This window comes from Salmo salar, chromosome 01 (genome assembly GCF_965601325.2).
Source record: "Salmo salar chromosome 01, fSalSal1, whole genome shotgun sequence".
In the NCBI taxonomy this organism is placed as follows: Eukaryota; Metazoa; Chordata; class Actinopteri; order Salmoniformes; family Salmonidae; genus Salmo; species Salmo salar.
Window position 1 is genome coordinate 68972305 of NC_138291.1, and position 27776 is coordinate 69000080.

Sequence of the window (27776 nt, forward strand, 5' to 3'; positions counted from 1 at the left end):
ATTTAGTCTAATTAGCTCTCATTTGTTACGCAGCTTCTCAGACCATGTAATGGTTTGCTACAGCCATTCATTCATTGATTCCATTAATGTGATTATTCATTAGTTCTTTGATAGCCTAAAACAGGGCTGCTTTTGAATGCCAGAGCATGTAGGGGGAGTGTGGAGTGAGGAGCAGAGCATAATTCAAGCAGATTTTTTAAAAATGGTGTCGGCCTTCTCTCCCGCTCCAATTTCGCTCTGGTACTGCTCAGCCACAAGCTCTGGGCATGCTCTCCCTAGCATTTTTCATTTCCTCTATTTGGTTGTAATTATTTAGCCTACCCCACCTACAGTAGCCTATATCTAGTTTAGATTCTACTTTCTAACAATAGGATATGTAGTTTCTATTTTGAAGGTATTGTATTATAGATGTTTCAGGTAGGCAATACATAGACTACTGTAAAATGTATTTTTGCTTTTCTTGGAATAGAAACACCATAATATAAATCAATTTAATTAAGCTAAAACATATACATGTAAATAATAAAGGACAGTATCAGCTCCTTTTCATAAATAAAGAGGAATAAATCATGTCAAACTGCAGCGGTCAAACATTTTGTGCGCACAAGCAAGCACCAACAAGCTTCACATGTGCACTGAGCATGGGAAATGCACCCTACAAATAAAAAAATATTATCATTATATAGACAGGAAAAACACAAATGTAAAAGCTTGATTACAAACATTTTAAATACATTGAGATGAAGCCACCCCCATGTGTGTATGTAATTTCTCAAAAATCTATTACATTTAAGTAGGGACCGACACAGAGTCCAGTAGGACAGTATCACAAGGCTACATAGTCTACACTTCACCACTGCTGGAGGGAATACACAGCCATCCTTGATTGTGAGCTAGAATTAAATGTGTGCGACACAAGAGGTAAACAGACATTTTACATCAATAGAACCAATTTAGGGAGGTAGCGTGATATCATAAGGGAATTGCTTAGACCGCACTTACTGGTCGGACTAGATATATTGTGCAGTCTGGCAGAGAAGTGGCCTATATGAGTACTTTAATAGTAGCCTAAACATTCAGCTAAAGTATTCATCACCAATACATTATTGAACTTCAGAGATAATAGGCTGGTTCATGCTGCAAACATCATGTTTTTATTAGCCTACCAGAATACAAAAATAGGTTTGTGATAGGAATTCAATTGAAAGGTTTAACTTGTTATATCAAAATACTTTAAATCACCTAAATAAAAAGATGACTTTGTTTAATCTTTAAAGAGTATGCTAATTGTTTACTGAAACTTAAGGAAGCTCTCTGATTTTCAATAGCACCGATGACAACAACCTCCAAGCCATAACATAAGACTGCTGAACTGTTAATGAAATGGCTACCCAGACTATTTGCACTGACAATTTGTCTCGATGCACAGTCACTGGACTCTGCCCACACAATCACACATACTTACACTGTCACTCCAACACACACAAACACACACAATTATACACTCTTCACATACAGTACAGTGCTGCTACTCTGTTTATTATCTATCCTGATTGCCTTGTCACTTTCATTCCTACCTACATGTACATATTACCTCATACCCCTGCACATTGACTCAGTACACTTTGTATATAGCCTTGTTATTGTTGTCTTTTGTGTTACTATTTTCTATTTTTATTTGAAAATGTTCGTAATTTTTTTGTCATTTTTAACTATGCATTGTTGGGAAAGGGCTCGTAAGTAAGAATTTCACAGTAAAGGCTACACCTGTTGTATTCCGCACATGTGGCAAATCAAATTTGAATTTAACCTATTAATTTGATGATTGGAATGCATCCTCGAGAAGCAGTGCTTTAGAGAGAACCATGCGTAATGGATGGATTTGGCGTATGGGTTGCAAAATAAATCCTTGCATTGCAGAGATCAACTTGCTGTGGCAGTTTTATAGCCTCATACAGCAGTAGCAATAATAATATTAATTAAAAAAATAATAAACAATTATTACCTTACTATTTTGTGCAGGCTGATGCAGACTGATAAGGCTATTTCAAACATTTCAAGCTACCAGAAATCAAAAGCCACCTACTGGGCAAAAGATGTCTGAGGTGTATGTATGCATGGATGATATGGACAATACCGTTGTGTGGAGTTGTTTTTATTAGCGGGAAATAGTTTAACTAATGTCTAATTGGTCTTTGGTAAACAAATGTGTCACAATTCAGACGCATTTTTATTAAATTAGGGCATTTGAAGCTGAGTAGAGATCATCATGCCTTCTGCCAAACCTGGTCTGATATCGCAAAGAAGATTTGTCCTGTCCCTTTGGGGATTTAGATTGTAGATAACTGGTGTGGAGCTGTTTTTACGCACCAATAATCTGTGTTCTCTTTTGGTGATACCACCATTTTGCATGCCCTCTGTGACAGTCGATTACAGCCAAAAGCTATTTTGTTTGTAATGCGTCTCTTCTAGAACGTTTGATCATTCAGTTGCCTGAGTACTTCAGTCTTATAGACAGTGTAGTCTTGTAAAGTAACAGCGCCTCCCATGTCCGCTGGGCAGATGACTATGGAGGTGGCATTCTGGAGATTTAAGGGCTTGTTTCTCAGAGCGGGTAAAGTTATTCCTGAAATAGGGGATAGAGGCCTCCAACTTGGATATGTCTTTATGCACCAGTCTGTAGTACGTATCCACAGCTGGGTCAATAGGTCCATGTGGCATGAACATAGAGGACAGAGGGGTTGCAATCTCTAAAGAACCGTTTCAGATTTGCGTATGAATTAGTAGTCGACTCGAAACCTGTTGCAGTTGTGCATCCTGATATTCAGGCTGATTTGCTTCTATATGTATTCATTTGTATATATTTGTCTGTAAATAGTTCACAAAAGTTTATTGCACTGTACTGTCCACCAACTTTCTTTCTTTCTCCAATCGCAAAAAATAAATGGCACAATAACATTTTGTGGAAATAGAATCCACACTCGGGGGTGGCTTCATCTCAATGTGTTTTTCAATTTCAGGTTTTGGAAATACGCAGAACAAAAATATAAACTCAACATGCAATAATTTCTATGATTTTACTGAGTTACAGTTCATATAAGGAAATCAGTCAATTTAAATAAATAAATTAGGCCTTCATTTATGGATTTCACATGACTGGGCAGAGACGCAGCCAATCAAAGTGAGTTTTTCCCCACAAAAGGGATTTAGTACAGACAGAAATACTCCTCAGTTTCATCAGCTGTCCGGTGACTGGTCTCAGATGACCCTGCAGGTGAAGAAGCCGAATGTGGAGGTCCTTGGCTGCCGTGGTTACACGTGGTCTGCGGTTGTAAGGCCGGCTGGACGTACTGACAAATTCTCTAAAATGATGTTGGAGGCAGCTCATGACATGATTCTCAGGCAACAGCTCTGAGGGACATTCCTGCAGTCAGCATGACAATTGCACACTCCCTCAAAACTTGATACATCTGTTGCATTGTGTTGTGTGACAAAACTGCACATTTTAGAGTAGCTTTTTATTGTCCCCAGCACAAGGTGCACCTGTGTAATAATCATGCTGTTTAATCAGCTTCTTGATATGCCACACCTGTCAAGTGGATGGATTATCTTGGCAAAGGAAAAATGCTCACTAACAGGGATGTAAATAAATTTGTGCACAACATTTGAGAGAAAGAAGCTTTTTGTGCGTATGGAACATTTCTGGGATCTTTTATTTCAGCTCATGAAACATGGGACCAACACTTTACATGTTGCGTTTATATTTTTGTTCAGTATATATTCAATTCTCCTTTCACTTGTTTATATTATGGCTAGATTTACACTAATATTCCTTTATGTAATTAAGCTTTCACATGTGTATTTTCTGCCTTTATAATAATAATAACAATAATAATAATAATATTGTTACGCACTGATCTGTTTCACCTGTCCCTATGATTGTCTCCACCCCCTCCAGGTGTCGCTTATTTTCCACAGTGTATTTATCCCTGTGTTTCCTGTCTCTCTGTGCCAGTTCGTCTTGTATGTTTCCAAGTCACCCAGCGTTTTTCCTGTTCTCCTGCTTTTTGCTATTCTCCTTTTTCTAGTCCTCCCGGTTTTGACCTTTGCCTGTTTCTGGACTCTGTACCCGCCTGCCTGACCATTCTGCCTGCCTTGACCACGAGCCTGTATGCCACTCTATACCTCCTGGACTCTGATCTGGTTTTTACCTTTTGCCTGTCCACGACCATTCTCTTGCCTACTCCTTTTGGATTAATAAACATTGTAAGACTCTAACCATCTGCCTCCTGAGTCTGCATCTGGGTCTGGCCTTGTGTCATGATAAATATTTAATTTGTAGAGCGCATTTCCCATACTCAATGCACATCTGAAGCTTGGTTGCGCTTGCTTCTGTGTGCAAATCATTTGTCCATTGCAGTTTGAGATGATATATTCCCTTTCATTTATGAAAATAAACTGATTCTGGCCTTTATTATTTAAGATTTATCTATGACATTTTAGCTTCATTAAATATATTATTATTATATTATGATGTTTCTACATTTTATAGCAGCCTATGCATTGCCTACCTGAAACATGCGTTAATATATTTGAAGTCCTTCAAAATAGAAACAACATATCCTAATGTTAGAAAGTAGAATATAAACTAGATATAGGCTACTGTGGGCGTGGTAGGCTAAATAATTACAACCGAATAGGCCTAATTAAAAGTGATAGCGAAAAAGGAAAAAAAAAATGCTAAGAAAAGCATGCCCAGAGCTTGTGGCTGAGCAATACCAGAGCAAAATAGGTGCGGGAGAGAAGGCCGACACCATTTTCCAAATCTTTTCGAATTACGCTCTGCTCCTCCCTCCACACTCGTCCACTTACATGCTCTGGCATTAAAAAGCAGCCCTGCTTTAGGCTATCAAAGAACTGATAATGAATAATAATATCAATGGGTGGAATCAGTGAATGAATTGCTGCAGCAACCATTACACTGACTGACAACCTGCATAACAAATGAGGCCTAATTTGACAAAATAACTTTTTTTTTACTAAGTCATTCAAACGAGAAAACTATGTAATTTGGATGAGATAGCAGGTTGTTCAAATGAGTCTAAATTTTTATTGTATTTTTTTTGCCTTGGTCTTCAGGGCTTCCATACATTGGTATTACTGTACATGGGGAATTTGAATAATGTCAGTGGAAAGTCAGTTTTTTTGCCTGACGAGACCACTAGCCCCTGAACACTAATAAACGTTACAACACTGATGGATCCAGGTAAAAGCTAACATAACTGAGGTTACCATTCCCACATATGTAGGTGTCTGACTATGGTATGAGCAAAACCACAACTCCCACATAACCCAATGTTGCACTAAGCAGCTGTAGTGCACTGGCAGAGAATGACTGCCGTTCTCTCGCTGACCCCTCCTGGAGACTCACCCCCTGTTGCTGTAGCTGCTGTTGCTGTTGTGTGAGCTGAGCGATTGTCCTCTCCTTATTCCTCAGTTCCTCCCTGAGCTTCCACACCTCCTTCATTAGCTCCTCCAACTGAAACACACACAGTGGTTCATTTCTAGTCTAACAATGCTACTTGTTTTGGCTCAAAGTCCGAAATTGTGTTTTTCCAGGTGGTGTCTTACCTGTAGGGTCATGCTGTTATCCTCTTCACCACCCTCAACCTCTGGGCCACCGTCCTCCATCTACAAACACAGAAAAAACACAAAACATAAGATTCAGTATTCTGAACTGTACTATGCTGGGCAGAAAGGAGGACTAGATGTAGGTATATTTTATTTTATATGTTATTATAATGATACTACTAATTGATACATAGTTGGGAGATTATTCTGTAGAATGGCTGATATGGGCCTAGAAGCAGTTTGGTAGACATAAAAATAACTTTTCTCAAGCAGAGGGACATGTTCACTGTGTCCCCAAAAAACTGTAATTGTCTGCTTTTGGACGCTCTAGTCAGCTCGGTGCACCGATACAGCCTGTTGCTTGTAGCTCAGATAGATCAATTATGACTAAAGTAGAGATGCATTTTACAGCTGCTGCCCAGAGCACAACATCACAGCTCCAAAGAAACAATTGAGAAGAGAACAACTAATGGGCGGGCCAACAAACTGTTTGGTGCTCAAGGCCTAACTACCCTGTTAATTAAAGAAAACAAACAGACCTTCTCAATTAGATGACTATTACCAGCAGCAACAGCACTTCTTAAACAGTCGGAGGTCAAATATCAAATGAACATGAATCAAACATGGGTACAGATAACTCACATTTATCACTTTGGTCCCTATCAAAGATGTACCTTTTTGGAGATAATGAACAGAATCTCAGCTCTGACAAGCAAATACAATTACCATCACAGAAAGTGAACTGAATGTCGATATGCGTTTGTCATGTCATGTTAGAGATAATCTTGGGGCACAGTTGACTTGTTTTGGAGGAATGTAATCTGTTGAGGGCTGTGAGGCCAAAGCCAATATCAACCAGCCTGACACTAAGGTAGATATTGGGGTCCTACAGGGCCAGACATGAGACGCTGTACAGTCTGAGGCTGTACACTACTGATTAAATGTCTCACACATCACATCACACACTGTGTGTGTGTGTATGTGTGTGTGTATTTCTCTCTGTTAAATGGAATGTTTCATCTGATACCGACAGATCTATTAAGTGATTAGGTACCACAGGTAACCCACAAGGGAGGAGGAGGGTCGTAATAAGAGGTAAGAAGAGATGAGTGACACACAGAATAAAACCATGTGCCACAGTCACTCACTCGCAAGCCATGGGCATGAGACATGTAACATTCTCAGTAAAGCACAGTAAAGCCAGCATCTATTTTCTATGATTACATAATATCAAACCAGTTCTCTCCTCCAGAAATCTCTCCATCTAAGGAGATGTGGGAGAAATTCAGTGTGTATCTCTGCTACATCCTCACAAGTAGACATTGAGGGTCACTGTGGCAGAAATGCAGATTTCTACTGCCTTTCAACTTCAGAAGCCTTCTCTCACCTGGATGTGTGATAAACTCCTATAAAGCTACTGCTTGATAAAACATCAGCAGCCTCCGTCTAGCGAAATGTAAACTCAAACCTTGAGTTTTGAGTTTATTTTATTTTTACAGGGACAGTGCACATTAATCAACGTTTCAGTAAAAGTGCCGGTTTTAGCCAGCCGGCAAATTTTCAACCACAGTCACTGGGCAGGTTATTAAAAACAATTACCTTGACATAATAGTTATTCTACTAAAGTTACATTTTATTGGACGCTAAATCTATTTAATTGTAAAAGGAGCTGACAACAGTTACAAGATATGATTTCCACTTGCTTAGTCATAGCTCAACACAACAGAGTGATTAGATTGGAATTACATTGAGTTCCCGAGGCCTACATTCGAGCCTTTGAGGGAGTGTGTGTTACCTGTAATAAACTCTTGAGTGTAAGCAGCTGGTTTTTCACTGAGCTGCAGTCCTGGGCCATATGTTTGAGTGTGAGCTCGTCCAGCGCCCCCGTGTGTCCATTGTGTCTCCCTACAGGAGGAAAAGGCCGGGGGTCTACCCTGAACCCCACAGGGCCAGCATAACCATCATACTGCTGGAACACTGGACCCCTGGGAGTGGGAGGGGGAGAGAGAGAGAGAGGCAGTCAGATAATTATATTTGCCTCATTGACTAGGCGTAAATGGGCAAAATATGTCATTTACAAAATGCACTCAGGCTTTTTGTAAATCATTTCACCCTGGAGCTTTATATTCATGATTAAGTGGGTGGTTCGAGCCCTGAATGCTGATTGGCTGACAGCCGTGGTATATCAGACCATATACCACAGGTATGACAAAACATGTATTTTTACTGCTCTAATTACATTGGTAACCAGTTTATAATAGCAATAAAGCACCTCAGGGGTTAGAGGTATATGGCCAACATACCACAGCTAAGGACTGTATCCAAGCACGCGTTGCGTCATGCATAAGAACAGCCCTTAGCCATGGTATATTGGCCATATACCACACCCCCTCGTTCCTTATTGCTTAAATATAGCACACCTAGTATACTATGTTATGTTTAGTCTTTTTACAATTTTCATGCTGTAGGATAGCTACTGATTCTCACCTGTTGTCATTGTGGAAGTGATCCGGTCCATTCCAGTGATGCTGCCTTCTCCTCCAGTGACCTTGTCGTCCCCCCTTCTCTGAGCGTTCAAAATGGGACATCCCGTTAGCGTCTTTACAGAGAGAAAGAGAGGTCACGGTCATCCGGAGAGTTAGCTTAGAATCTAAGAAGTGTGTGTGTGTGTGTGTGTGTGTGTGTGTGTGTGTGTCTGGGGGCAGTGGTTCTATATGTTGCATGTAAACAGACTCCTGTATACACACAAACAAATATTGCCTCATGAGAACATAGCTTATCTTTATCCCTACATTGTTGGAAAATGACCCATAAGAAACATTTCACTGTTAGTCTACACCTGGGTTCAATCCTGTGACCAAAACAGTTGCATTTGCGACCATTTGACTTGGCAGTGCAACACACATTTTGATTTGATTTGGTCCAATTTAAAAAAATGTACATGGTCACATTCCTTTTTGGTTCCCAATTAGCTTTTTTTTATCATCATGATTTATTCAAAAAGTAACAACGGCACGGGAATGCCCATGTCTGTGTGTGTCAGGGCTCAACATGCATGGGAGGTTTTGGAAACCCGCTTGGGACAGTGGAAAAAAAATGGTATTTTTAATCCAGGCTACATAATTTATAAAAAATAAAAAAAATGATGGATTCCAGAAGCTGTTTGTTCGTTATGTCAATTATTTATCACGCGCGCAGCACACATATAGTCTATAGATAATCTGTCGGGCAGAAATAGTCTTGGTTGAATATTTGCAATGCACAATTCAGTCATCATGGAATAGCCTACCTCGAAAATGAAATACAAATTTAATTTGTCACATTCCCTGAATAAAACAGGTGTAGGCTTTACCGTGAAATGCTTACTTATGAGCCCTTTCCCAACAATGCAGAGTTAAAAAGTACGGAAAAGTTGCTAAAAATGTTAAAGGAAATAGTAACCCAATAAAATAACAATAATGAGACTATATACTGTACAAGGAGTACCGGTACTGAGTCAATGTGCAGAGGCACGAGGTAGTTGAGGTAATACAGTATGTACATGTAGGTAGTGGTAAAAGTAACTAAGCAATCAGGATAGATAATAAACAGAGTATCAGCAGCATTTGTGAAGAGTGTGAAGTTTTTTAAATGTGTCTATGTGTGAGTGTGTGTGTGTGGCATCAATATGCATGTGTGTGTGAGCGTATGTAGTGTGTGTGTGTGTGTGTGTGTGTGCGTGCACGTGTGTATATGTAGCCTAGCGGTTAAGAGCGTTGTGCCGGTAACTGAAAGGTTGTTAGTTTGAATCCCTGAGTCAAATTAGTGAAAAATCTGTCAATGTGCACTTAACCCTAATTGCTCCTGTAAGTCGCTCTGGATAAGAGTGTCTGCTAAATGACGTAAATGTATGTTGGAATGTCAGTGTAGTATGTGTGGGTAGAGGCCAGCATAGAGTCAGTGCAAATAAAAAGAGGATCAATGCAAATAGTCAGGGTAGCAATTTGAGTAACTGTTCAGCAGTCTTAAGGCTTGGCGGTAGATGCTGTTCAGGAGGCTTTTAGTCCCAGACTTGGCGCTCCGGTACAGCTTGATGGTGGTAGCGGGCGGTTTGATCCTTGAAAAGTCATTGAAGTTATGGTAGCAAATTTAGAAGTCCAATATAATTATCCGTGATTTAATTTATGATAACATTTTATGAGATACGTAGGCGCTTTCATTTCCTGACATTTCAATTGAAGGGTATTGCGCTTCATTCTGTAGCTAGAGGACTCCTGATATCTCCAGGAGTGATAAGTATAATTTGTTTGTCTTTATCTGTTGTGGTCTAGTACTGTCTTTTTGCTAGCTAGGGCCATCTACTTTAAGTGCTGCCTGTCTTCCTACTTGGTAATTTGCAGACAGTTGCTGACACATCAACCAGGATCAAGGGGCAGGGCAATTTGTTACTTGTTTTGGTAATCACTGTATTGGAGGGGGAATGGTTTAATCTATTTTCTGAGTGTATATAACCAGCTTCTCAGGCTCCATGCTTCATTCTATTGCTAGAGGACTCCTGATAGCTCCAGTAATCAGTGGCTGTATTGGAGGGGGAGTGGATTCACCTCTTTTAGGCAATCAGCAATTAGTACAGGGAGGCGTGCTCTCCACCTCTGCTAGTCAATTAGCAATTAGTGTTAGTTAGGAGCGCCTGTCAGGAACTATATATGGAAAGTGGCGTTTGTTCTTGCAGCGACATGGTCATTTGTGCTGGTCTCTTCTGTTTGTTTTAAGTTGTGATCTACCTCAAGCAACCAAGTTTTTAGTTGTATTAAATTGGATCATTAATAATGAGGCAAATAGCAGTACGTTTGTTTGTGAAACACACCAAACAAGCTGTCGACCTAACCCTCAATGGACACAGCGAGCCACAACCACCATTAATACAATCAACGTGTTCCCAAGGAAAGGCTTGTAAACTAAGGAAGCGTGGCAGTAGAGGAGGAATTTGGAATCGGATTCAAAAACAGCCCTTCAGAACACCTCTTCCATCTATTATGCATGGCAATGTACAAAGCATAAGGAATAAGACTGATGAACAACGTACGGGCTTGTACCCAATACCTCTCAGAGTACTGACAATCCTGCTTGATCTGTCTATCTGAGACCTGGCTTACGGAACAGGATCCCGACTCCGTTGTGGAGCTGCATGGCTCCGCAATTATTAGAATGGACTGAAACATGAACTCTGGTAAGAGATGGTGGTGGAGTTTGTGCAATCATCAATGAGAAATATTGCAATCCTGCCCATATTACAACTAAGCACAAGGTCTGTAATAAAGACATTGAACTCCTTGCTGTTAACCTACGGCCATACTACCTGCCATGGGAAATAAATCAGGTCTGATTATTTGTTTACGTAGCCCACGCTGACACCCAAATAGCTGCCGACTTGATTCCCAGGCTGAGACAGTCACCTGAAGCAGTAAAGCTGACCCTGGGAGACGTTAACATGTGCAATCTATCTGAACACTTACCATCATATCAGCAATATGTTACATGTCCTACCCGAAATGAAGCCTGTCTGAACCTCTGTTTTGCTAACATCCCTGGTGTGTATTTTTCCAAGGCACTACCCAATCTTGGGGGTTCGGATCATAACATGGTTCAGCTCATCCCAGTCTACAAAGCACGTTTGCAATGAGAAAAGTCTAAAAAGGTGGAGATTAAAAGCTGGACTGAAGCCCTCCATGACTGTTTTGAGTCCACTGATTTAGCAGCTCTGATGGACAGCGCCGATGACCTGGAAGAGGCAGTGGATACCGTCTCTGAGTACATCGGTTTCGGTGAGGATCTCATTATTCGCAAAAAGGAAGTCAATTTCTCCCCCAATAATAAACTGTGGGTAACTCAGGAATTAAAAGAGCTCTTCAACCAGAAAAAAAAGTGTTTTAAATCAGGTGGCAGTAAAGAGGAAAGGAAAAATATTCAGAGGCAACTTTTAAGGAGTGCAAAGCAGCGTACAAAGACCAATTAGAAAACCTTTTCAAGGACAGTAAGAAAGGGCAAGGGCTACAAACCATCACAGGCTACAAACCAAAGAGACATTGGATGACTGTCAAATGATCTTGCTTTTGCAAAGTATTTTAACCTGTTGAGGGTAGGGGGCAGTATTGACACGGCTGGATAAAAAACGTACCCGATTTAATCTGGTTACTACTCCTGCCCAGTAACTAGAATATGCATATAATTATTGGCTTTGGATAGAAAACACTCCAAAGTTTCTAAAACTGTTTGAATGGTGTCTGTGAGTATAACAGAACTCAAATGGCAGGTCAAAACCTGAGAGATTCCTTTACAGGAACTGGCCTGTCTGACCATTTATTGTCTTTCTTTGACATCTCTTTCTAAAACTTAGGATCTCTGCGGTAACGTGACACTTCCCACGGCTCCAATAGGCTCTGAGCCCGGGAAAAACCTGAATGTCGTCATTCCAGCCCGAGGCTGAAACACATTATCGCCTTTCTCAAGTGGCCGATCAAGGGACTGTGGGCTTAGGCGCGTGCACTGGCCGCCCCCGTCTTTGTGTTTTTTCCTCTGTTTGCCGAAAAGCAGATTCCCGGTCGGAATATTATCGCTTTTTTTACGAGATAAATTGCATAAAAATAGATTTTAAACAGCGGTTGACATGCTTCGAAGTACGGTAATGGAATATTTAGCATTTTTTTGTCACGAATTGCGCCATGCGCACGACCCTGATTTACCGTTTCGGATAGTTTCTGGAACGCACGAACAAAACGCCGCTATTCGGATATAACGATGGATTATTTGGGACCAAACCAACATTTGTTATTGAAGTAGAAGTCCTGGGAGTGCATTCTGACGAAGACAACAAAGGTAATAACATTTTTGTTATAGTAAATCTGATTTTGGTGAAGGCTAAACTTGCCGGGTGTCTAAATAGCTAGCCCGTGATGGCTGGGCTATGTACTTAGAATATTGCAAAATGTGCTTTCACCAAAAAGCTATTTTAAAATCAGACATCGAGTGCATAGAGGAGTTCTGTATCTATAATTCTTAAAATAATTGTTATGCTTTTTGTGAACGTTTATCGTGAATAATTTAGTAAATTGTTAGTAAATTCCCCTGCTAGTTCTGAACGTCACATGCTAATGTAAAAAGCTGTTTTTTGATATAAATATGAACTTGATTGAACAAAACATGCATGTATTGTATAACATAATGTCCTAGGGTTGTCATCTGATGAAGATCATCAAAGGTTAGTGCTGCATTTAGCTGTCTTCTGGGTTTTTGTGACATTATATGCTAGCTTGAAAAATGGGTGTCTGATTATTTCTGGCTGGGTACTCTGCTGACATAATCTAATGTTTTGCTTTCGTTGTAAAGCCTTTTTGAAATCGGACAGTGTGGTTAGATTAATGAGAGTCTTGTCTTTAAATAGCTGTAAAATAGTCATATGTTTGAGAAATTGAAGTAATAGGATTTTTAAGGTATTTGAAAATCGCGCCACAGGATTCAACTGGCCTAGAGAGGTTAACAGTTTCTATTGTAGGTTTGACCTTTTGTGATTTTACATCACAGCAGAAAGTGGCCTTGGACAGCATACCAGCTGTTGATATACAGATTTCTGTTAATGACATCAAGCAATACTTTCAACGTGTCAACCCAAAAAAATCATATGGTCCAGACGGCATCAACAGCAAGGCACTTCAGGCATGCGCAGACCAGCTCGCATTACCGTTCCAGAAGCTGTTACAGCTGTCACTGAACAGTGGGATAATCCAGACTTATGGAAGAAGTCGCTGATTGTCCCAATATAAGAGAAATGTTAAAATTCGTCTAGTGGTGTGCAGATAACTTTTGGGGAATAAATATCAAGAAAAAAAAGAGATGAGAAATTGATTTCAAAAGGAACAAACCTCAACTACCCCCTATGAAGATCAATGTGGAATCAGTCGATAGAGTGACCACATAAGTACCTGGTAATTGAAATAGATCCTCCTAAAACTTGAAAGCATTTTACAGGACAGTACTCATCCCCTTCACAAAAAAATTCAGTCACGGCAGCAGCCGGACAAGGGGAAAGAGACTTCTTCAAAAGATAATTTAAACAGAGGTAGATATGGGGACTCTTATTCCAACAGCCATTAGGCTGTATAATAAATAGTCTGTTGGTCCCTCGAGTATACAGCATCTTTCACTTTAAATGTGTAGCTATAGCACTTTGAATGAATTATTTTGTGTAGTTTCTGTGTTTTCATGTTTTATGTACTGCACATGACCAAATGAATTTCCCCTTGGTGGGATAATAAAGTTAATTTGAATCTCTCTGGTTTCTCAGTGGCAGCTGTAAGCTATGGTTGTGTCAGTGGCGGTTTTGTCGCAAAACTAAGACCGTCGCCGAAACAAAGACAGTTCCGCCGAGTTGTTCTTCGTAGTGAGAGGAAGGCTCCACACCACTCTCTCACTTGAGTATCTTACCTAGTTATTTACAGATTCTCATTTTGCTCTTTTGTAGCTTTGTCAACTATGGTTTCTATACCTGTTTGCACCTCTCCCTGTAGGCTTTACAGACGCTCCCCATCCCTTGGCTGCAACCCCTCTAATTTAGTGTACTCTGCGCACACAACCCCTGTGGAATTCCGGGGGTCTGGCAGCGTTTGGAACTGCTGCCTTTCAGTCCCTTGACTTTTTGGCCCTGACGGAGACATGGATCACCCCAGAGAACACTGCTACTCCAGCTGCTCTTTCTTCATATGACTATGTTTTCTCTCATAGTCCGAGAACATCTGGTCGTTGCGGTGGTGGCACAGGTCTACTCATTTCTCCTAAGTGGAGATTTTCTGTTTTCTCCCTCTCTCACCTGTCTATCTCCTCCTTTGAATTCCATACTGTCACTTGTCCACTCAAGCTTAACATTGTCATCTATCATCCACCAGGTGCCCTTGGAGAGTTCCTCAATGAGCTTGACACCTTGATAAGCTCAGTTCCTGACGATGGCTCACTGCACTTCGTAGTTGATGACTTCAACCTCTCAAGGTCTGCCTTCGATTCATTTCTTTCCAACTCTCTTTCCCCTCCTTGCCTCTTGACCTCACCCTTTCCCAATCCCCTCCAACTCACAAGGCATGCAATACACTTGACCTCATCTTTACTAGAGGCTGCTAGCCTACTAATCTCACCTCAACCCCCCTCCAGGTATCTGATCACTAATTTGTTTAGTTTACTGTCTCACTTTCCTCCAACCTTAACCACTCAGCCCCTACCCAGATGGTCATGTGCCGTTGCTCTCTCTCCTACTCTCTCCTCTTCTATGCTATCATCTCTCCCTTCTGCTAAATCCTTCTCCCTCCTGTCTCCTGATTCTGCCTCTTCGACCCTACTCTCCTCCATTTCTGCATTCTATGACTCGCACTGTCCCCTTTCCTCCCGGCCGGGTCAGCCCTCCTCTCCTGCTCCTTGACTCATTACGAGCTTGCGGGCAGCTGGGAGGGAAACTAAACTTCCGGAGGACCTATCATCCTTTCACTCCCTCTCTACTTTCTCAGTATCCGCAGCTAAAGCCACTTTCTACCACTCTACATTTCAACCTGCCTCTAACCCTAGGAAACTCTTTTCCGCCTTCTCCTCCCTCCTTAATCCTCAACCCCATCCACCTCCCTCTCTGCGGACGACTTTGTCAACCACTTTGAAAAAAAGGTTGACATCTGCTACTCATTCACTCAGCCTATTGACTCCACTGGTCTCTTACACAGAACTACCCTACGCTTTGACCTCTTTCTCTCCTCTCTCTCCAGATGACATCCTGTGACTAGTGAGGTCTGCCCGCCCGCCCGACAACCTGTCAGCTTGATCCCCATCATCTCATCCCTTCTCCAGACCATCTCTGGAGACCTTCTCACATCCCTCAACTCATCCCTGACCACTGGCTGCATCCCCTCTGATGTCAAAATGGCCCGAATTGCTCCCCTCGACTCATCTGACGTCAAACTATAGACCTGTGTCTCTTCATTCCTTTCTTTAAGGGTGCTGTCTCTGGTCAACTTTATCTCTCTCAGAACGATCTTCTTGACCCTAACCAGTCAGGCTTAAAGACGGGTAACTCAACCGAGACAGCTCTTCTGTGTCACAGAGGCTCTCCACACTGCCAAAGCTGGCTGACTCTCCTCTGTTCTCATCCTCCTAGATCTATCCACTGCCTTCGACACCGTGAACCATCAGATTCTCCTCTCCACCCTCTCAGGGCTGGGCGTCTTAGGCTCTGCACATTCTTGTATTGCATCCTACCTGGTGACGTGGAGAGGATCTGTGTCTGAACTACGTACTCTCACGAGTGGTGTCCCCTCAGGGCTTGGTTCTAGGCCCTTTTCTCTCTAGTCACCAAGTCACTTGTCTCCATATTCTCACATGATCTCTCCTATCATTACTATGTGAATGACACTGAACTACTCCCCGCTTGTGCCATGAAACACCTGCAACTTATCCCGAACGCTTCTGCCCGCCTGATTTTCAACCTTCCCAATTTCTCTCATGTCACACCGCTCCTCTGCACACTCCACTGGCTTCCAGTCAAAGCTCGCAGCCACTACAAGACCATGCTGCTTACCTACAGAACAGCTAGAGGAACTGCCACTCCCTACCTTCAGGCTATGCTCAAACCCTACACCCCAATCCGAGCACTCCGTTCTGCCACCTCAGGTCTTTTGGCCATCCCACCCCCATGGTAGGGCAGTTCCCGCTGAGCCCAGTCCAAGCTCTTCTCTATCCTGGCACCCCAAAGGTGGAACCAGCTTCCCCCTGAAGCTAGGACAGCAGAGTCCCTGCCCATCTTCCAAAAACATCTGAAACCCTACCTTCAAACAGTATTTTAAATAATCCTCTTCCTCACCTTGACCACCCCCCCCCCCCCCACAAAAAAATAGAAATCAAAAATGTAACCAACACTTGACCCCCCCCCCCCCCCCCCCCACACACACACCTAGCTATCTTAAGTCACTCTGGATAAGAGTGTCTGCTAATTGACTCAAATGTAAATATAGTCTATTGCACTTGCGGTTATTATGAGCAAGACAATGGATTTTGGCTTGATTCTCCATACAAAGCGTTCCATTACAAAGGGAAACCGGTTTTTGGTCGCTTTCTCGTTTTAAAACATGATACAGTAACCCTTCATCTCAGATGGTGAGACTGACTAGATGCCACATGGACAGACTTTATTAGTGTGTTTGAGTTGGGAGCATGCTGTCTATTTAGTCAGGCAATGCTCACATTACTCTGACATTTTAAAAATAAGGTGAAAATCTATGCTTAATATCATTAGGTATAGATGCATTCTTAAAGTGGTAATGCATACTTTTTTGCATACATTTTGGGGGGAGTTTTTTTTCTTCTATAGGCTATTACAATAATTAATTATAAAATGTAGGTCCTTAAATTACAATTTATGTGCTTGAAAAAGTATTTCATTTCACTTTCAAATGTCTGTATGAACCCTGTATAGATTGCTTTCTCAGACCGCAAAATTAAATCTAAAATCACCTGCTATTGAAATTATGCACTGATAATTTGCTTTCCGGTCAGATCTTGACCTGGGCCAGAATTCTTTTCATTTCGGCCAGTAGTGTTCAGTTGGCACTGGCCCAGTGCGCCACTGGCAAATTTACCTGAATGTTGAGTTTTGCATGGAATGCAGGCACATTATGGGACACAGGCCAGGTCATTATCAGTGTGTGTATGTACAGTTGAAGTCGGAAGTTTACATACACTTAGGTTGGAATCATTAAAACTCATTTTTCAACCACTCCACACATTTCTTGTTAACAAACTATAGTTTTGGCAAGTCGGTTAGGACATCTACTTGTGCATGACACAAGCAATTTTTCCAACAATTGTTTACAGACAGGTTATTTCACTTATAATTCACTGTATCACAATTCCAGTGGGTCAGAAGTTTACATACACTAAGTTGACTGTGCCTTTAAACAGCTTGGAAAATTCCAGAAAATTATGTCATGGCTTTAGAAGCTTCTGATAGGCTAATTGACATAATTTGAGTCAATTGGAGGTGTACCTGTGGATGCACTTCAAGGCCTACCTTCAAACTCAGTGCCTCTTTGCTTGACATCATGGGAAAATTTTTAAAAATCAGCCAAGACCTCAGAAAAAACAATGTAGACCTCCACAAGTCTGGTTCATCCCTGGGAGCAATTTCCAAACGCCTGAAGTTACCACGTTCATCTGTACAAACCATATTACGCAAGTATAAACACCATGGGACCACACAGCCGTCATACCGCTCAGGAAGGAGACGCGTTCTGTCTCCTAGAGATGAACGCACTTTGGTGTGAAAAGTGTAAATCAATCCCAGAGCAACATCAAAGGACCTTGTGAAGATGCTGGAAGAAACAAGGTACAAAAGTATCTATATCCACAGTAAAACGAGTCCGGTATTGACATAACCTGAAAGGGCCATTCAGCAAGGAAGAAGCCAATGCTCCAAAACCGTAATACAAAAGCCAGACTACTGTTTGCAACTGCACATGGGAACAAAGATCGTACTTTTTGGAGAAATATCCTTTGGTCTGATTAAACAAAAATATAACTATTTGGCCATAATGACCATCGTTATGTTTGGAGGAAAAAGGGGGAGGCTTGCAAGCCGAAGAACCCCATCCCAACCGTAAAGCACGGGGGTGGCAGCATCATGTTGTGGGGGTGCTTTGCTGCAGGAGGGACTGGTGCACCTCGCAAAATAGATGGCATCATGAGGCAGGAAAATTATGTGGATATATTGAAGCAGCATCTCAAGACATCAGTCAGGAAGTTAAAGCTTGGTCGCCAATGGGTCTTCCAAATGGACAATGACCCCAAGCATACTTCCAAAGTTGTGGAAAAATGGCTTAAGGACAACAATGTCAAGGTATTGGAGTGGCCATCCCAAAGCCCTGACCTTAATCCCATAGAAAAATTGTGGGCAGAACTGAAGAAGTGTGTGTGAGCAAAGTGGCCTCCAATCCTGACTCAGTTACACCAGCTCTGTCAGGAGGAATGGCCCAAAATTCACCCAACTTATTGTGGGAAGCTTGTGGAAGGCTAACTGAAACGTTTGACCCAAGTGAAACAATTTAATGGCAATGCTACCAAATACTAATTGAGTGTATGCAAACTTCAGACCCACTGGGAATGTGATGAAAGAAATAAAAGCTGAAATAAATCATTCTCTCTATTATTCTGACATTTCACGTTTTTAAAATAAAGTGGTGATCCTACCTGACCTAAGACAGGGAATTTTTTTACTAGGACTAAATGTCAGGAATTGTAAAGAACTGAGTTTAAATGTATTTGGCTAATGTGTATGTACATTTCTGACTTCAACTGTGTGTGTGTGTGTGTGTGTGTGTGTGTGTGTGTGTGTGTGTGTGTGTGTGTGTCATATATATACATACACACACACACACACACACACACACATTGCCTTCGGAAAGTATTCAGACCCTTTGACTTTTCACATTTTGTTATGTTACTCTGGGCTAGGCGGGACGAATTCGTCCCACCTACGTAACAGCCACTTGCAGCCTGTGGCGCGATTTTCAAAACCTTAAAAATCCTATTACTTCAATTTCTCAAATATATGACTATTTTACAGCTATTTAAAGACAAGACTCTCGTTAATCTAACCACACTGTCCGATTTCAAAAAGGCTTTACAACGAAAGCAAAACATTAGATTATGTCAGCAGAGTACCAAGCCAGAAATAATCAGACACCCATTTTTCAAGCCAGCATATAATGTCACCAAAACCCAGAAGACAGCTAAATGCAGCACTCACCTTTGATGATCTTCATCAGATGACAACCCTAGGACATTATGTTATACAATACATGCATGTTTTGTTCAATCAAGTTCATATTTATATCAAAAACCAGCTTTTTACATTAGCATGTGACGTTCAGAACTAGCATACCCCCCGCAAACTTCCGGGGAATTCGCTAACATTTTACTAAATTACTCACGATAAACGTTCACAAAAAGCATAACAATTATTTTAAGAATTATAGATACAGACCTCCTCTATGCACTCGATATGTCCGATTTTAAAATAGCTTTTTGGTGAAAGCACATTTTGCAATATTCTAAGTACATAGCCCAGGCATCACGGGCTCGCTATTTAGACACCCGGCAAGTTTAGCACTCACCATAATCATATTTACTATTATAAAAGTTTGATTACCTTTTGTTGTCTTCGTCAGAATGCACACCCAGGACTGCTACTTCAATAACAAATGTTGGTTTGGTCCAAAATAATCCATCGTTATATCCGAATAGCGGCGTTTTGTTCGTGCGTTCCAGACACTATCCGAAATGGTGAAGAAGTGTCGCGCGCATGGCGCAATTCGTGACAAAATTCTAAATATTCCATTACCGTACTTCGAAGCATGTCAACCGCTGTTTAAAATCAATTTTTACGCCATTTTTCTCGTAGAAAAGCGATAATATTCCGACAGGGAATCTCTTTTTTGGCAAACAGAGGAAAAAAAATCACAAAGGCGGGGGCGGTCGGGTCACGCGCATAAGCCCAGAGTCCCTTGATCGGCCACTTGAGAAAGGCGATAATGTGTTTCAGCCTGGGGCTGGAATGACGACATTCTGTTTTTTCCCGGGCTCTGAGCGCCTATGGACGACGTGGGAAGTGTCACGTTAGAGCAGAGATCCTTAGTAAAAGATAGAGATGGAAAAGAAGTTCAAGAAATGGTCAGACAGGCCACTTCCTGTAAAGGAATCTCTCAGGTTTTGACCTGCCATTTGAGTTCTGTTATACTCACAGACACCATTCAAACAGTTTTAGAAACTTTAGGGTGTTTTCTATCCATATGTTACTGGGTAGGAGTGGTAACCAGATTAAATCGGGTATATTTTTTATCCAGCTGTGTCAATACTGCCCCCTAGCCCTAACAGGATTTATTAAAGGCTTATTCTAAAATGTATTAAATAGTTTTTTTCCCTCATCGATCTACACACAACTGAAATATTACATTTACATAAGTATTCAGTACTTTGTTGAAGCACCTTTGGCAGCATTGAGTCTTCTTGGGTATGACGCTACAAGCTTGGCACACCTGTATTTGGGGAGTTTCTACCATTCTTCTCTGCAGATCCTCTCAAGCTCTGTCAGGTTGGATGGGGATTGTTGCTGCTTTGCTATTTTCAGGTCTCTCCAGAGATATTTGGATTTCTTTTTTATTTAATCCTTTATTTAACTAGACAAGTCAGTTAAGAACAAATTCTTATTTACAATGATGGCCAAACCTGGACAACGCTGGGCCAAGTGTGCCCCGCCCTATGGTACTCTGGCTGTGCCTCTCAAGGACATTCAGAGACTTGTCCCGAAGCCACTCCTGTGTTGTCTTGGCTGTGTGTTGAGGGTCGTTGTCCTGTTGGAAGGTGAACCTTTGCCCAAGTCTGAGGTTCTGAGTGCTCTGGAGCAGGTATTCATCAAGAATCTCTCTGTACTTTGCTCCGTTCATTGTTGCCCCGATCCTGCCTAGTCTCCCAGTCCCTGCAAATGAAAAACATCCCCACAGCATGATACTACCACCACCATGCTTCACCATAGGGATGGTGCCAGCTTTCCTCCAGACGTGGTGCATGGCATTCAGGCCAAAGAGTTCAATCTTGGTTTCAGACCAGAGAATCTTGTTTCTCATGATCTGAGTCCTTTAGGTGCCTTTTGGCAAACTCCAAGCGAGCTGTCATTTGCCTTTTTACTGAGGAGTGGCTTCCGTCTGGCCACTCTACCATAAAGGCCTGATTGTTGGAATGCTGCGGAGATGGTTGTCCTTCTGGAAGGTTCTCCCATCTCCACAGAGGAACTCTAGAGCTCGGTTAGTGACCATCGGTTTCTTGATCACCTCCCTGACCAAGGCCCTTCTCCTCCGATTGCTCAGTTTGGCCGGGCGGCCAGCTATAAGTCTTGGTGGTTCCTAACTTCTTCCATTTAAGAATGATGGAGGCCACTGTGTTCTTGGGAACCTTCAATGTTGCAGATATTGTTTGGTACCCTTCCCCAGAACTGTGCCTCGACACAATCCTGTCTCGGATCTCTACAGACAATTCCTTAGACCTCATGGCTTGGTTTTTGCTCTGACATGCACTGTCAAATGTGGGACCTGATATAGACAGGTGTGCCTTTCCAAATCATGTCCAATCAATTTACCACAGGTGGACTCTAATCAAGTTGTAGAAACCTCAAGGAAATCTCAAGGATGATCAATGGAAACAGGATGCACCTGAGCTTAATTTTGAATATCATAGCAAAGGGGCTGAATACTTATGTAAATAAGGTATTTTATTAAAGTTTTCATAATTTCCCCTAAATTACAAAACCCTTTTTTCACGTTGTCATTACAGGTTATTGTTTGTAGATTGCTGAGGATTTGTATTTAATTAATCAATTTTAGAATAAGGCTGTAACGTGACAATGTGGAAAAAGTCCAGGGGTCTGAATACTTTCCAAAGGCACTGTATATAAAAAAATTGGTGCAACCAAGTTATGTGCTGCTGCTGCCAACTGAAAAAGCACCAGTGGAAAAAGCTTGTGTAGAACCCTGAGAAGCACGTGACAAATAACTTGATTTGTTTAGATTTTTAGAGGACATCTATTTGTTCCTACACACACACACCTACCCACAAACAAAACACACACACTCAAAGTCAGAATACAACCAAATAGCAAAATAAGGATTCTTTAAGCAGTTCTTCATCTCATAAAACATTCACACATTGCTTCATTGCTTGAAGTATGATTTGTACTGAATAAGACATCAAACCAAAGAAGACGGCAGTTCTAGACTCAAGCTAAGGCCTATAGTCAGTAGGACTCTCAGGGGAAAACATCAAGAGAGAAGTTTAACAAACTCGTACTCACCCACAAAACACAGACAGACATGCAATTTCTCTTTCAAACAGAGCAAGAAAGTAAGGGACATAAATATTTGGCAACACTATTCAAAGAAGCCATTAATGAACCGAGACAACATCAAAAAGACAGACTGCATAAAATTGATTGCTAGTCTTCAAATAATTGAATCTTACTGCAGTTGTACCATGAGGTGGTGCAAAACAAATGACACAGAATATAGAAAGTCAGCCACTTTCTTCAGCTGAGGACTGAAGAAATACTTTATCCAGCCTCTCTCCACATACCGCAACTGATGACAACCCTGTCCAAATATTCAGCTCAGCTACATTCCAAGAATCTCTGCTACATCCATAAACTCGTTCTCAACACGTACAAAACTGAAATCCAAATATCAGAAAGTGTGAGAAGACAGTGTGTGCTAAAGTGCCAGTCAGCCGTTTAAAGGGCTAGAGAAACTCCTCCACCCTGTTTTCTGAGAAACTCTCTAGGAGCTGGGGCCAGAGAGGGAGGGAGAGGCTGGGGTGGCTGTGTTCGTGGCCAGGCTGGGTGTCACCAGCTTGGGGAGGGAGGGAAGAAACCACTGGGCCTCTCCTGTCATTGGAGCTGGAGCCTGCCTGCTGGAGAAAATAGCAGGGCCTCCCTTTCCCTTTTCCCTTCTTCCTTTCCCCTTCCTGCTTGGCTGGCAGAGCCTGCGTGTCAATGGGAAGGAGGGTGGAAGGGGAGGAGAGTGAGCCTAAGACTATGCAACAGTAAATCTCCCTCGCTTCTTCCCCTCGCTCTAGGCCTGCCTGGAACGGCTGAGCTTGGCTGGACCCTCTCTCTGCTCCCCTCTCCCTTAGCTACGATCCCTCGCTATGACATACATGACTATAAATACAGGCTCTTCCCAAAAAGGAGGAGTGAAGTATGCCGGTTGGATTCACATTCTTTCAGAGTGAACATTCCTGTCACACTCACTCACACACACACACCAACACAACACACTCACTGTAGCGCTCTGTAAACAGAAAAACAAGGCTGTGGCTGGTTATATAGTCTTTCATTAGCTAGTTCTAATTAAAGGGCAGCTGCCCAAGTAATGTGTGTGTGTGTCGAGACTACATAAGCTCTGGGTTTGTCTGAGCGTTTTGGGGTCATAAAGGGACCCTTGTTAGCAATCCCTTGGCAAGACTGGTCAGTGGTCTGACACTGGGCAAAGTGTTTTCAGAGCAGTAGAAACAACTACATTACCCATGAATAGCATTGTCAGCACGGCATTCACAATACAGTTGAGAGACTTCATTACCCAAGATTCACAGTCAATGACCGATGATCAATGGCGTGGAGAGTTTGTGATGGCTTGTAAATGGTAATAAAACACAGACACGCATGCATGCCTGTCCACACCCATACATTCACACAAAGACAATTATGCTGTATCTGAGAATCAAAGCTTATTTACCAAAACGATAAATGGGATTACTTTATCTTGTTACCTAATCAGCACTTGTTATAAGGCTAGGGAATGTGTCATGATTAGATATAAAATGGAAAGGAAACATGATTACAATTACACAGTGGAATGAAGAGCTACATTCAAAAGGTGACCGGATCTGATCACAGTGATTAGCCTTTCATTGTAATGATTAGGGCTCTTCTGAACCAATCATATTGTTAAAGACCACCAAGTCTGGGGAAAGATGAAGGAAGAGGTCAATCAACACTGCACCTGGAGCCACTATTGTCTGTCCTCTCACCATTGTGTAGAGAGCCTTCCTCAGTGAGGTGCACATCCAGCAGGAGGTCGTCATCATCCAGGTCAGCTGGCTCCAGGTTGTCCAGGTTGTTCAGAATGTCCTGCATAGTGGAACAAAATTCAAATTTTGATTAACTTTATGTTTACACATCCATCATCTAGAACAATAATCAAGCTAGTAACCCAACTGTTTGTTCTGTCAGTTCACAAGAGATTGTTACAAGAGGCTGACTGACCAAGCAGGCCCAGTTAGAACTGGAGTGCCAAGAGGACAGGCTGGGCTGCGGCCCAGCTAGGCTAGTCTAACGCTGTCTCCACTTACGCTGAAGTTGGTCACTCTCCTTGTTTGGGCGGCGTTCGGCGGTCGAAGTCACCGACCTTCTAGCCATTGCTGATCCTCTTTTCATTTTCCTTTGGTTTTGTCTTGTCTTCCATCACACCTGGTTCCAATCCCATCAATTACTTGTTGTGTATTTAACCCTCTGTTCCCCCTCATGTCCTTGTTGGTGATTGTTTATTGTAAGTGCTTGTGCACGTCTGTCCTGGTGTGCGTCGGGTTATGTACCCATTATTTGATTGTCCTGTTTGGGTTTTTGTTATTAAACTGCGCCGTTTGGAAACGCAGTTTTTGTTCTCCTGAGTCTGACTTCTCTGCCGCCAGTATGCACTCCTTACAAACGCAGTGCAAGGATTAAGTTTATCCTTGAGTTTAACATATTTATTGAAGTAATTTGAAGTTTATACATTTTTTCTAATTTATTAAAATGAAAATTTTTCTGATTTTTGGGACTCTGGCACTATACAAAGCCATTCACCTTTGCTTTAAATAATACAAAATAATAATAATAAAACTAGTTGCAACTGTTAACCATCCTCCTGTTCAGGCACCTTAGACACCTCTCCACTTGCTCTCTTAAACACACACTTGCTCTCCTGTGTTCTCTCCAGTGATCATTTCTTTACTTCTCTCACTCTCCCTTTTTACCTTTCTCCGTCCTCTTCCTCTCTTTTCTCCTGACTCTCTTCATCTCTCTCTTCTCCCCCTCTGCCCTTGCACACCTTCTCTTCTCTTTCCCCCCTCTCTCCTGTAGAAGTCCCTTATGTGGAGAAGGTCTTAGTCATGGCACGTTGCACCAGAGGAAATGGGATTTCACACCGGCAGGCTTCAGCTAGGATGCAGAGCGGCCCTCATAATCTACCCCAAAAAGTGGAGAAAAAGGCTGGTTGAATAGACTGAGAATCTGGGATCATGTTTCACACAAATCTCACTCAAGCTGACTTCCCTGGCACTCTGACATTCGAACCATCAGCCAAACTGAGAGGACTGGGGGGTCCAGCAAAACCACAGTAGCACAGCAGGACCCCATGTAGAAATTAAGCTAGCTCCAGTGTGGTCCAGTCAGTCAAACCTCCTGCTCAGCAGATTAAGACTACTGGCCACTAATTTATAGGAATAGTGTGATTATCTCTCTTTCTCTTGTTGTATATATATTAAATATAGTTAGATATTTAATCAATTGAAGTTACAAATTGTTCAAATATTTAATTGATTGAGGTTAGGTCATTTCCATGTAAAAGGACCCATGAGTACCAACGTGAAGTTCACAGGAGTATATCAAATTGGGTATCAAATGAAAGCTAGTCTATATATTTTTATAAAATGAAAGCATATACACTTTTGTAAATGTGGAATAAGTAAAGTCTTTGATTTCTGGTCAAATGGGTGGAAAAGGGGTCTTAGAACACATCTTCCAGAAAAGGTTTTTAAAAGGTATTAGAAATACATTAAAACAGAATAGTGCAGTAAATGTTCTGCCTTCTGTAAGTTTAAGAAACGTTCCCTTGTTCCTTGAAATTCCGTTGAAAAACAACATAAACACTACCGGTCAAAAGTTTTAGAACACCTACTCATTCAAGAGTTTCTTCATTTTTACTGTTTTCTACATTGTAGAATAATAGTGAAGACATCATAACTATGAAATAACACATATGGAATCATGTAGTAACCAAAAAAGTGTTAAACAAATCCAAATATATTTTATATTTGAGATTCTTCACATAGCTACCCTTTGCCTTGATGACAGCTCTGCACACTCTTGGCATTCTCTCAACCAGCTTTACCTGGAATGCTTTTCCAACAGTCTTGAAGGAGTTCCCACATATGCTGAGCACTTGTTGGCTGCTTTTCCTTCACTCTGTGGTCCGACTCATCCCAAACCATCTCAATTTGGTTGAGACCAGGTCATTGTGGAGGCCAAGTCATATGATGCAGCACCCCATCACTCTCCTTCCTGGTAAAATAGCCCTTACACAGCCTGGAGGTATGTTGGGTCATTGTCCTGTTGAAAAACAAATGATAGTCCCACTAAGCACATACCAGATGGTTTGGCGTATCGCTGCAGAATGCTGTGGTAGCCATGCTGGTTAAGTGTGCCTTGAATTATAAATAAATCACTAACAGTGTCACCAGCAAAGCTCCCCCACACCCTAACACCTCCTCCTCCATGCTTCAAGGTGGGAAATACACATGCAGAGATCATCCGTTCACCCACACCGCGTCTCACAAAGACACAGCGGTTGGAACCAAAATCTCAAATAGACCATTGCTCGTGTTTCTTGGCCCAAGCAAGTCTCTTCTTATTGGTGTCCTTTAGTAGTGATTTCTTTGCAGCAATTCGACCATGTAGGCCTGATTCACACAGTCTCCTCTGAACAGTTGATGTTGAGATGGGTCTGTTACCTGAACTCTGTGAAGCATTTATTTGGGCTGCAATTTCTGAGGCTGGTAATTCTAATGAACTTATCCTCTGCAGCAGAGGTAACTCTGGGTCTTCCATTCCTGTGGTGGTGCTCATAAGAGCCAGTTTCATCATAGCACTTGATGTTTTTTTGCGACTGCCCTTGAACAAACTTTCAAAGTTCTTGAAATGTTCTGTATTGACAGACCTTCATGTCTTAAAGTAATGATGGACTGTCGTTTATCTTTGCTTATTTGAGCTGTTCTTGCCATAATATGGACTTGGTCTTTTACCAAATTGGCATATCTTCTGTATACCCCCCTACCTATCACAACACAACTGATTGTCTCAAACGCATTAAGAAGGAAAGGAATTCCACAAATTAACTTTTAACAAGGCACCCCTGTTAATTAAAATGCATTCCAGGTGACTACCTCATGAAGCTGTTTGAGAGAATGCCAGAGTGTGCAAAGCTGTCATCAAGGCAAATGGTGGCTATTTGAAGAAACTCAAATATAAAATATATTTTGATTTGTTGAACAATTGTTTGGTTACTACATTATTCCATGTGTTATTTTATAGTTTTGACGTCCTCACTATTATTCTACAATAAAGAAAAACCCTGGAATGAGTAGGTGTTCTAAAACTTTTGACCGGTACTGTATCTTTAAGATATTTTCTAATTTCTCTCTCTCATGAGGGAGGATAATGAAAGTTCACAGAAGTAATAAGTAAAGGTAGACCTATCAATTTGTTATAGTGTTTTTACTGATAT

At 41.6% G+C, this 27776-nt stretch overlaps 1 protein-coding gene across 3 annotated transcripts in view; it reads right to left on the reverse strand.

Moving 5' to 3' along the window:
- LOC106607606 (serine-rich coiled-coil domain-containing protein 2) overlaps nucleotides 1-25648 on the reverse strand; it is a 47815-nt gene extending 22167 nt beyond the window's left edge. Inside the window, exons 1-5 of one of the 3 annotated variants that reach the window (XM_014204729.3) lie at nucleotides 24265-25648; nucleotides 8119-8230; nucleotides 7427-7616; nucleotides 5632-5691; nucleotides 5432-5539 (exon numbers count right to left, since the gene is read on the reverse strand). In XM_014204729.3, coding sequence (XP_014060204.3) covers nucleotides 5432-5539; nucleotides 5632-5691; nucleotides 7427-7616; nucleotides 8119-8230; nucleotides 24265-24370 — 576 coding nt within the window. In that variant the 5' untranslated portion in view covers nucleotides 24371-25648. Of the gene's footprint in view, nucleotides 1-5431; nucleotides 5540-5631; nucleotides 5692-7426; nucleotides 7617-8118; nucleotides 8231-22812; nucleotides 23340-24264 lie in introns of those variants that run through there. The other 2 variants (XM_045721322.2, XM_014204738.3) reach the window with 2 other exon arrangements.
- Nucleotides 25649-27776: the final 2128 nt, after the last annotated feature.